Here is a 10,095-nt window from a genome sequence, read left to right on the forward strand (position 1 = left end):
TATATGAAATGTGAAAACGTGCCATACAATATAAAACACCATTTTTATCTATTATATTACTACAACATTCAAAAATGTGCAACAAACCTCCCGAAAAAAAAAAAAAAAATAATAATAATAATAAAAAAAGAAGCAACCAGCCACCAGTCCGGTCCAGATGACAAACGTATGGGCCATCTTATGTGCTACAATAGCTATATTCTGTATCGTATTTTATTTACATTGCATTCCCCTCTGTGATTGCAACATATCACCGGGAATCAACAAGCTCTATATATATATATATATATATATATATATATATATATAAAGGTAGTTTTCTGTCCATCTTGAAGGTACAGTATTGAATGCTGCTGTGCTGATCAAAATTCCGCCATATAGTTTCTTTTGGATACAGAAATCACATTTTCACCAGCAAAACCTCTTTCTCTGCATCATGATGCATTCAAAGATAGCTGATGAGAATTAGTTTGCATGTATTATCAGGTTGAGAGTTATTGTGTTCGACTTACCCGAGCCTTGGCTTCTTCTTGACTATCTATATAAGCAAGGAGTTCTTCCTGCCGCATTAAAGCTTCATGAAGAGCCTGCTCAGGTATATAAAGCACAATCAGCAATGCCCAAATGGAAGAAAACATGCATTGTCACTGAAAACCTTAAATCGAATAACAAGGGGCATCATCATAGATCTCTCATGTCAAGCTTGACTCATTTAATGGAGCATGAAAGTTGAGGACAAAGATCAAGACAGGCTTGAAATGCCTTCTCAAGGCTAGCCGTGACCTTAAATCAAATAAGAAGTGGTGGCATCAAAGAAACCATCTGTACTCAAGCTGGAATCAAGAATAATTACCTTTTTCGTAGCAATTAGCTCTGCTTCTAAAGCATCCACACGATAAACGGCAGCATTCAACAACTCCTCTTTCTCATGAGGCATCTCAAATCTCTTTGACTGTAGCATCTCTACCTTCTCTTCTAGATCACCCAACCTTCTTACGACAGATGACAGGAGGTCTACCTTGGTAAATCTTGGAGCAGGTGAAGGGGGACGAGTTTCCTCCTTGTATATCGGTTCAACATGCTGGTCAGGAGTACTACGTGTCAAATCAGTCACACTCTGCTTCTTCATCAGATGCAACACCATTGTTCGGATAAAAGCAAAAAGGGTCAAGAAGGCAATAACTGCTGCACCAATATGACCATAAATTCCTTTTGGTGTTTGCTCTACCAGTGGCAGAGGAGTCCCTGCAATTAAAGCCAGTAGACTTCATCAAAGTCAAATAAATTGAAAAAGATGGCAAGAAATAATCGAGCTCTGGTTTTGATTATAGTGTTCTCATGACATGATTAAATCTGTGATGATGAGCTAAGGAGCTTTGAAAAGGTAAGTGAGAGAAAGAGAACAGAGATGTCTATAGCCTGTCAACATTCTGTTAATTGTGGGTGATTGATTATCTCTCAATAAATCTTGACCTTCATACCATGTCTTGCATGAAGATATGGACAACAAATAAAACCTCTGGTCATGACAAAGACATTAAAATTTTGCTTTAAACAAACATATTTACATGCATGATGATCCTGCAGTAGAAGCTGGAAAACAATCAAGAACATTCCGTTCATACTTGAGATGGCATGCAGTATACAAAATAGTTTCTCTCATCATATTGGCATGAGTTAAAAAACTAACGTTGAAACACAAGCTCATATCACTAACCTTCAGAACTATATGGACTCTGATGGGACACTTGTATCTCACATTCCGAATCCACAACCTTGTCAATCATGGGAACATATTCATCATACTCATATGAACCACCAGCAGAGATCACCTTACCAGCCATTCTAGCCTATACAAATATCATGGTATGTTGTTAATGAACTTAAGATAGAAGAATTTACAGTGTGAGACTGTATTTGTAACCATACTCCCACTTAGCCATCTTAGGATGTTACTGTGCTACTTTATGAATATGATCTGTGAAGTGAGCAAATCATCCACATATATACTTGCAAGTGAAGCATACGTGGATAGACAAAAAGACTATCCTGGTGTTTGATGATATTTAAACTGTGAATCAAAATTCAAATCCTGTTATGCCACATAATCATTCAACACAATTAGCAATGGCCTACCTCTTCACTAACAGGAGCCAATATTGGATGTAAGTAGCTTCTAGTTGTCTTAGGAGAAGCAATTTCTTCCACTTCAGATCCTGACTCACCTGCAGATGTGTCACTACTCTTTATCTGACTCAGTAAGAAAGCAGATCTAGATTAGAGAATATTTGACTGAATTCTAACAATGTAAACCTCAAAGCTGAGAAGGTGTGATGTGCACAGTGAAAAACAAATCTAGTGGACCATACCACAGGATAACGTGGCTTATCATAGGCAATTATCCTTCCTTCACTGTTTGAAACTGTCACAATTTGTCTGGAAAATAGTGCTTCACCACTGGCAATCATCTGCATGAAGACATACAATCATATTGCTTAAAACATATATGAGATAACACTGAAAAGAAAGGGATCAGAGAATCAGGGCAAGCTTAATCACAGAGTGCATATCAAACCTTCAATATGTTGGGGTCTTTCCAGGGACCTTTGTCAGACGTCATGCAACCTCCCTGATCAGCACAGGTGCAGCAACCTCCCAGAAATTGTGGCAACTCACTAAAAAAGTTCAAGATATCAAAAGGCTTTAGTTGCCAGTACATAACCAACATGTATGCAACCAAAAAATTAATTACCTTGCATCAATGATTTCAAGCAACTTATTCTGGTAATTGCTACCAAGAACCTGAGAGAAATTTCAAAAAAAATAAGGTAACTTTTATCAACTGAGGAGTGTAGAATACAGAAAGGCCAAACACTACAAAGATTTTGAACTTACATGAATCTTACTAGCTGTTTTGGAATCAAGACAAGATTTGACAGCCCTCCAGATCATCTTAAAACCAGGACCAGCATTGATGATAAACATTCGGTACAGAGTCTGCAGAGGAAAGATAATTCAAGGAAATGCATAACCTTGATTTTGATTCCCGAAAAATTTCTATTCTACTGTAAAGACAAGCAATTTTCACATATACACAAGTATATTAGCACCTTGAACAACATACCTCAGGATAGTTATCACCATCAATCTTCTGCAGCCGCCTCACAAGATCTTGTGCAGACATGCTAAAGCTTTTACAGCCCTAAGAAGAAAAATGACTTGCAATGAGCAACATGCAAGTGTAATAAACTCTACTTAGGCCAAACATAAAATGATGGCAAGGAAGACTATAAAATCTAATAAACAACATGAAACATACCATGCCTTGAACATCCAAAATGGTTGTGCTGGAATCTATGTGTCTCTTTGCAGCAATGGAGCAAGCCGGAAACTTAGTTGCAAAACACTTTTCAAACTCCTGCACATGATATTTTACATATCGTTCCAAAGTTGTTACTCGCATAAGCTTGTTAGGGTCGACTTTTCCTAGCAATTCAATGTAAACAGGTCTTCCTTCCTTATCCACCCCATGATAACCTTGAGGGTAGTACTTCAACACTTCATTCAACTCATTGAATTCAAAATCCTGCTTAAATCATACTAACTATTTTTTAGAAAGTGAGTCAGCATTGCTCCATATAAAACCAGGCAATAAGTAAATAAACAACTTGGAAAAACAAATTTATAGCTATGTCATTAAACTTATGATAAACACAAATATTTAATACAGTAACTAAGGAGTTTAAAAACTTATGATATAGGCAAATATTTCATATAGTAACTAACAAAGATCCCACAAGATGATGTGGGACATTCCTGCAATAAGATGAGATAAAATCACTAGATGAGATCACCTCCAAAATAGTATCAGTACCAAAGTCTTTTCTCCATTGGATCATATTATCCCACATGTGCTTTGCTTTTTCAATATCGAATTTCCTTGCTTTTAAGAATCTGCAAGAAAACACCTATTTCAGAGATGGAACTTCGCACAAACACAGAGTTAGCTAAACCAATCCTGCATCATGTTTTCTTATAGAAAAATCTTTGTCAACAGTAACAATTGTTCAAGCAATTACTCATAAAAGCAAAGAAGATCACAATCTCAAAAGCTAAATTGAGTACCTAAGTAGCATATGATAATCTTCATGTTTAGCAGGAAGCAACTGCTCTGCAATTAGTGCCTGACGGAAAGCATCAACAGTCTGCAACTCCTCAATATCTCGAATATCCTTAATCGAAACAGATCTAATTTGACCATCACTTTTCCTCCTACTTTTCTTCTTAAGTGATCGTCTGAATTTACTCGACGCCTTCATCGCCTTCTTCTTGAGGTTCCCGATTCTAGTCTTCCTGTCCTCTTCAGAGATTTCGAAATCCGATTTCCTATCTTTCCTTTCATCATTGCTACCAGTACCCTCAAAACCTGTATAGCAATCGAAAAAGTTCATCGACGATGCTCTAAAGCCGATTCAAAATGAATTTTCTCCAGCAACGAACAGCAGTAACAATCAAGAAAACGAATATGAACAAAAAAAAAACCCTAGAATTCATAAAAATATAGAACAAAATAAGTAAAAATGATGGAATTTCAAAATAGAAAGCAGAGAATATGAATCATGAAGAGAAATCACTTACAAGGCCTTGCGAAACGATCGAGAGGACCAGACATGTTCAAAGGTTCAATAAACAAAAAGCATCCAACGATCAAGAACACGATTGCGATCACTTCAAACAAACAGACGAGAGAAAATAAAATCTGAAATAAACGAGAATAATAAAGAGTACTATTAGGATCTAAAAGAACGGAAGTTCAAAGGACTCAATCTTTGGAACCGACGAGGCTAAACAAAAAAAGAAAAAGACAAATAAATAGCGTAAAAAATTTGCAATGATTCGATTGTAAAAAAAAAAAGGGGTGGGAGTGGCAATATTTAGTATCGGCGAAGCAAACGACGGGGGAGCGAATACGAAACGCAGAGGAGAGAAGGGATAGGGGGGGAGGAGGGGTCCCGACTGTCGTTAAGTATATGTTCCTGTCTGTTAGGCAGTTGAAAAGAATGGATGGATCCTACTTTGGAAAAAAAAAGTTGACAGGTGGCGAGATAATGACCTGCCGCGTGTAATTGGCCTTGGCGGGAATTTGCTGACGGGTAACAGAGTCCAGTCGGCGCCTTAAATTTGCTTTATTCCCTGTTTTATTCTGTTTTTAAGGGCAGGTGTTTCTTGAGTTTCTTCTTTTATATCTTTTTCTTTATCTTTACGCTTTGATAGGACCCAGCTCGTGCCTTCTTTATTTACAACTTTGCCTTCCAACCTTACGCTAACTCTGTTTTCTCCTTCATTTATCAATTTTATATTATCAACTCGTTAGTGAATAAATATTTTATAATTTCAATAATAATAAACATATATTACATTTTGGAAATGTATTAAATATAAAACCCGTTAATTGTTGGGAAGTCTTGTTCTACAATAAGTAGCACAATGATAAATTGATAAGCATAAACCAACCACACCTACAGCATTACATCAGCATATTTAACTGTATCTGTACATATATTCACAGTCTTTGTTACATACATATTGGTAGAAGAAGAGACAAGTGATTGCTCCTGTGAATGTTGCCACTTGCCAGTTTAGAGCTTCCAACAATAATTTCTATTTACAATTTAAATCACCAGGAACAACTGAGACAAAAATGAGTAACTTGTTAATGTTTTGGAGAAAGGAAGGGAGGGGGGAGACAGGCGAGGAACAATTACACCTTCAAGATTCAACCTAATTCAAGTTATTAACATCACCTGCTATGTATATTTCCTCAAGTTCCTTTGAATCCGAAACTGACCAAGTTTGTCTCTCAACTCAGCTGTCAGCAAGCATCAGAATCATACATGTGTTAATATTAACAAGAAAAGATAAATCATTTCTAATTTATAAGACATGGTTTTATAGATATTAGAAGATCCAAGATCTTGACATGATTAAACGTCAGTCAACATAGTTAATAGAGTTCATTTTGGATCATGATTCAAGCTGTGTCTTGAAATTAGATGCACAAAATTAGACACAGCTGCCAGCAGAAGAAGCATCCACAAGAAACTCAACTCTAGGTCAGGGGTTAGGTTTTTTACGCGACAAGCAATATGGAACATAAATGGGCGGGTAGAGAAAGGGAGAGTACCAGCATCCTTGTAGCGTTCCTGAATAATAGCCTCATTTAAATCACGCACGATATTGAACTCCTCTGTATCGAGACAACGCTGACCGCTTGGCCTGAAACCATTAATTAAATCACGTCGCATTCTAGATTCTCAAATTCAAAAACAAGAATCTCCTCCACATGTTAAAACGTTTAATTCCGTCAATAAAAAGGTAAAAACCATCTCCAATTGTTTTAAGACTAACCGGTCCAGTTCAGTAACTACTACGACATCTGAAGCTGGGGATTGCATTGATAGCTTCCCAGATTCAATCACTCGCATCCCATCACTGTATGCCAAGTACTTGTTCACTTGTATAGGTACCTACAGAGAACATCAGGTAGGCTTCCAAGGTCATATTTCTGAAAATCTTTCACATTTGGATTAGCATTTAATCAGCCTAGAAAGTAAACAAAAAATAGATATACAAAAATTTATGTTAAAACCATATTTCACAAAGAAGATGTAGTTTAAGTGGCCAAAAAAAACCAGAAAGAGAAAAACAATATGCGGTCATCATAGGCAAGAAAATAAGCAAAAGTATAGACAGCCACAGGAATAATTCTCTGCAAAAGATAAAGCATTTCTGCAATCATATCAACAACAATGACAAAGCCAATTTTCCAGGATCATTACCACTTTTCCAGGTTATACCAGTACATAAAACAAGGAGAAAAAAATTCTGACAATGTCCTAACATAATGTAAGGTATTCTCGATCATTAAACTGGCATAGAAATTCGGGACAGTCAAAAACCATATCTTATGCATTCCCTTTGAAGCCATCAATTAGCATTATTGAACCATCTTACATGTTTTAGCTGTTGGAAAATACTACCTAGCAAGAATTTAAAGCATTATGTCGCATGCTTCAAAAAGGACCAACAAAGTATCCATCTTAGACCTTCTCATGATAGATTGTAGTACCTGATGAACCTAGCAAATGTAATTCTAAAACAGTTACAATTGAGATGCTCCAATGCTACCAGTCAAATGCTTCAAAAGACTATTTGGTAAAAAAAAAAAACAATCATACTAGATAATAACACATAAAGGATACCTTGCATCTCACGGCAATGTTGATGGCATCAGACGGTCTAAGGTCAAAACTGACAGACTCTGTTTCATCAGCCACCTGTGAGAACATCCAACACGAGTCAGGGAAGTCTACTCTACATGAATATCCCACAGTTGCAAGTCAGAGAAATGCACTAAAATTGTGATGGAGTGAGCAAGAAAGAGAAAGAGTCAACAAAAGTTTCACAGTGGAGTAAAAACATACCTTTGTGAGGTACAACTGAGCAAAATAGGCCTCATGCACTCTTTTAGTAACTCTGACAAGCTTAACCTGCAAAAGAACAATATAAATATCACAAATTCACAATCCAGATCTTAAAGGAGTATAGACATGTCCAAAAGATAGAAATGGCAGCATTTAGTAATCCAAGTGGTATTATGATACTAACATTTTTTTGAGAGAAAGAGCGAGAGGGATTGGGGCAGGAAAGGAATCATACCGTGTAGCCCATCTTGTCAACCATGTCCTTCACCACTTGATACATAGTAGGTCTAGCCTGGAACCAATAGCCAAAACATATATTAGCATTCATATTCAATAGAAAACCAAGGCAGAAGTCTGAATCCAATAGATCCGATACGACAGGTAAACAACAATCCTGACTCAATGGGGGAGAGAGAACGATAACCTACAATGTGGACATTGCGCACCGCCGCCATGAGCAACACACTTGGCATCTCCACTGCAATTAAAACCACAATTCACATCAAACATGACTGGAGAAGTAATAAACAGAGCCAATTATACATTCGTCAAATAAAAATCTTCTAACAATATCATGTAAGATCACATACAAACAATGATCGGAAGAAGAAGACCGGTCCCATCTTCCATCTTCAACACAATGGCAGGATGCGGTGCATAATCTGGCAGATGACCACCTTGAGGATTGTTATGAACACATCTTAAATGCCTCCCATCCCTCATTTTGATCGAAAATCCATCAGCTCCACTCCTCACCTCAACTATACGAGATAAGTTTCAAATACATCAGCTAATAACTACCACCTATCATCAATTCAATACATATTCAAAGGTAGCAAAAAACAACCCACAAAAAAACAAAAACTACTACGAATTAGCCAGTAGCTTAGCATACACATACCAGCTTCAACCACACTAGAATTAACATAATCTTCATCGTTTTCGTTGAAATTCTCAGCCATGCTTCCATTCCCATCTGATGATGAACTGAAACTACAGTGCACCGTCGTCCTGCACTTTCGTAATTTGAGTTGACGTGAAATAGCACGCGCCTCACTCTTTCCATCGGTTACCCCTCTATATCCCCACATATCACTTCTATGCAACCTTGCCATCGGAAAAGGCCCATTCACTGGCAGCGTGTAAACACCAACTTGTTTGCTCCGAACAGCAGGGCAGATCACCGGTCCTTGCAAGGAAGCCATCTTTCCTCTTTCACCACCTACCCCACAACAAAAACAAACAAATAGATGACTTTATGCCTCATTAGGTTCTTTTATATTTGTGAGATATGATATAAAAATAGAAAATACTTACAAAAGGAAATTTACAGTTTTACTTTTTAGTTGTTATTCTTTTTATTTGAGCTCCCAAATTAGAAACCAGCAACAATCCAAAAATAAGATTAAAAACTTTCTATATCAAAGACTATTGATGATCCTACAATCCAAGAATAAGTTAAGTGTTTATTAGAATTAAAGCATCGATTAAAGTAAAGGTTACAGATAATAATCTACACCTGATAAAGGTTTCCAAAACAGGAACTATAACTATACAGATCAACAATGAAAGATCGCTTCGTGATCAGCGATCAGAGCAAGTTTCTCGAGAATCACGAATCTTCTGAAGTTCAAAGAAAGTCCCTGATTTATTACTATGTGGGATATCAACAGACTCTTTAAAGATCTAAATCGAAAGTAGTAAAAACAACAAAGAACAGAAAAGAAAAGATCAAAGTAAATGACGAGAGAGAGAGAGAGCTTGCAGAGTATGCAAACCGACAAGGTGGGGATCAGATGAAGGAACGAGAGATTGGCAGGAGATAAGAGATTTTTTTTTTTTTTTCTTTCTTCCTTCTCGGATAGTATAAAAAGCCCTTCCCTCTTCCCTACTGCATTGAATCTACGCCGTTTATCAACATCTGAACTGTTTTCCAAAATTACGATTCTCTCCTGTTCTCCATTTCCTTACTTATCCGCATTTTACTGGCGGTTTTTAATTCGGTAATTTACCAGTTTTAATTTTGAATTTTTTTTCAAATTAGTACTTTTTCTTTTACTAATAAGTACTAGAAAATAGAAATCTTTGAAATTAGAGATTTTGTCCTAGTTAAAGATATTATTTATGATAATATTTTTGTATTAATTACAACGGTCCATGATAATTTCAACATATTGACACAAAATATTAATTTAATATGGTAACTCTAAAACGTGTCCTTGACACACCCCCTAATAAAATTAGTAAAATAAAAATAAATATTTTATAAATTTATAATTGATATATACAGTTAATATATAATATTTTTACATTAACACTTAACCGCAAAATATCATTTCATAAACATGTAAAAATAAAAATTCTTTTATAATAATTACTTTTAAATTTTAATTATTAATAATATGATAACATTTAATTCGTTCATATTATACGAAACCTATATATTAACCGTACATTCAATATGCACCCGAGCATTTGATTGGTGCATTATTTATTGTTTAAAGAGTAGAGTTCGAATCTCCTCTCCCCCAATTAAAAAAAAATTGTACATCCAATATAAATTTATTATCACTTATTTTATGTTGCGAATAAAATGAAAGGGTAAAGTTTA

At 36.0% G+C, this 10,095-nt stretch overlaps 2 protein-coding genes across 3 annotated transcripts; both read right to left on the reverse strand.

The window, feature by feature from the left end:
* Positions 1-26: 26 nt before the first annotated feature.
* On the reverse strand, positions 27-5,010 carry LOC18591433 (phosphatidylinositol/phosphatidylcholine transfer protein SFH8). Its single transcript, XM_018125812.2, has 14 exons — positions 4,639-5,010; positions 4,126-4,426; positions 3,855-3,954; positions 3,320-3,586; positions 3,125-3,202; positions 2,896-2,997; positions 2,753-2,802; positions 2,576-2,675; positions 2,370-2,468; positions 2,137-2,250; positions 1,718-1,850; positions 854-1,245; positions 513-587; positions 27-429 (listed from the first exon to the last, which is right to left on the reverse strand). The coding sequence occupies exons 1-14, from the start codon at positions 4,670-4,672 to the stop codon at positions 409-411; spliced, it is 1,866 nt and encodes a 621-aa protein (XP_017981301.1). The 5' UTR covers positions 4,673-5,010; the 3' UTR covers positions 27-408.
* A 418-nt stretch (positions 5,011-5,428) lies between these two features.
* Positions 5,429-9,413, reverse strand: LOC18591435 (bifunctional nuclease 1). Of its 2 annotated transcripts, none has more exons than XM_018125813.2 (11): positions 9,267-9,413; positions 8,386-8,706; positions 8,075-8,245; positions 7,913-7,962; positions 7,720-7,776; positions 7,485-7,550; positions 7,263-7,337; positions 6,409-6,527; positions 6,185-6,276; positions 5,805-5,869; positions 5,429-5,690 (listed from the first exon to the last, which is right to left on the reverse strand). In XM_018125813.2, the coding sequence occupies exons 2-10, from the start codon at positions 8,687-8,689 to the stop codon at positions 5,808-5,810; spliced, it is 996 nt and encodes a 331-aa protein (XP_017981302.1). In that variant the 5' UTR covers positions 8,690-8,706; positions 9,267-9,413; the 3' UTR covers positions 5,429-5,690; positions 5,805-5,807. The 2 variants fall into 2 exon arrangements, with proteins under 2 accessions (XP_017981302.1, XP_007017611.1); XM_007017549.3 differs by having other exon boundaries at positions 9,004-9,348.
* Between the last annotated feature and the right edge of the window lie 682 nt (positions 9,414-10,095).

The sequence above is a fragment of the Theobroma cacao genome, chromosome 8 (assembly GCF_053813885.1).
Source record: "Theobroma cacao isolate CCN51 chromosome 8, ASM5381388v1, whole genome shotgun sequence".
Classification (NCBI taxonomy): Eukaryota; Viridiplantae; Streptophyta; class Magnoliopsida; order Malvales; family Malvaceae; genus Theobroma; species Theobroma cacao.

Coding starts and splice junctions, on each gene's coding strand:
- LOC18591433 (XM_018125812.2), bottom strand. CDS start 4,672: ATGTCTGGTCCTCTCGATCGTTTCGCAAGGCCTT. Junction 1,246..1,717: donor GAGTCCATATAGTTCTGAAG/GTTAGTGATATG, acceptor CTTTAATTGCAG/GGACTCCTCTGCCACTGGTA. Junction 588..853: donor AGCTAATTGCTACGAAAAAG/GTAATTATTCTT, acceptor ATACCTGAGCAG/GCTCTTCATGAAGCTTTAAT.
- LOC18591435 (XM_018125813.2), bottom strand. CDS start 8,689: ATGGCTTCCTTGCAAGGACCGGTGATCTGCCCTGCTGTTCGGAGCAAA. Junction 6,528..7,262: donor ACATTGCCGTGAGATGCAAG/GTATCCTTTATG, acceptor TGTTCTCTGTAG/GTACCTATACAAGTGAACAA. Junction 6,277..6,408: donor GTAGTTACTGAACTGGACCG/GTTAGTCTTAAA, acceptor TAATGGTTTCAG/GCCAAGCGGTCAGCGTTGTC.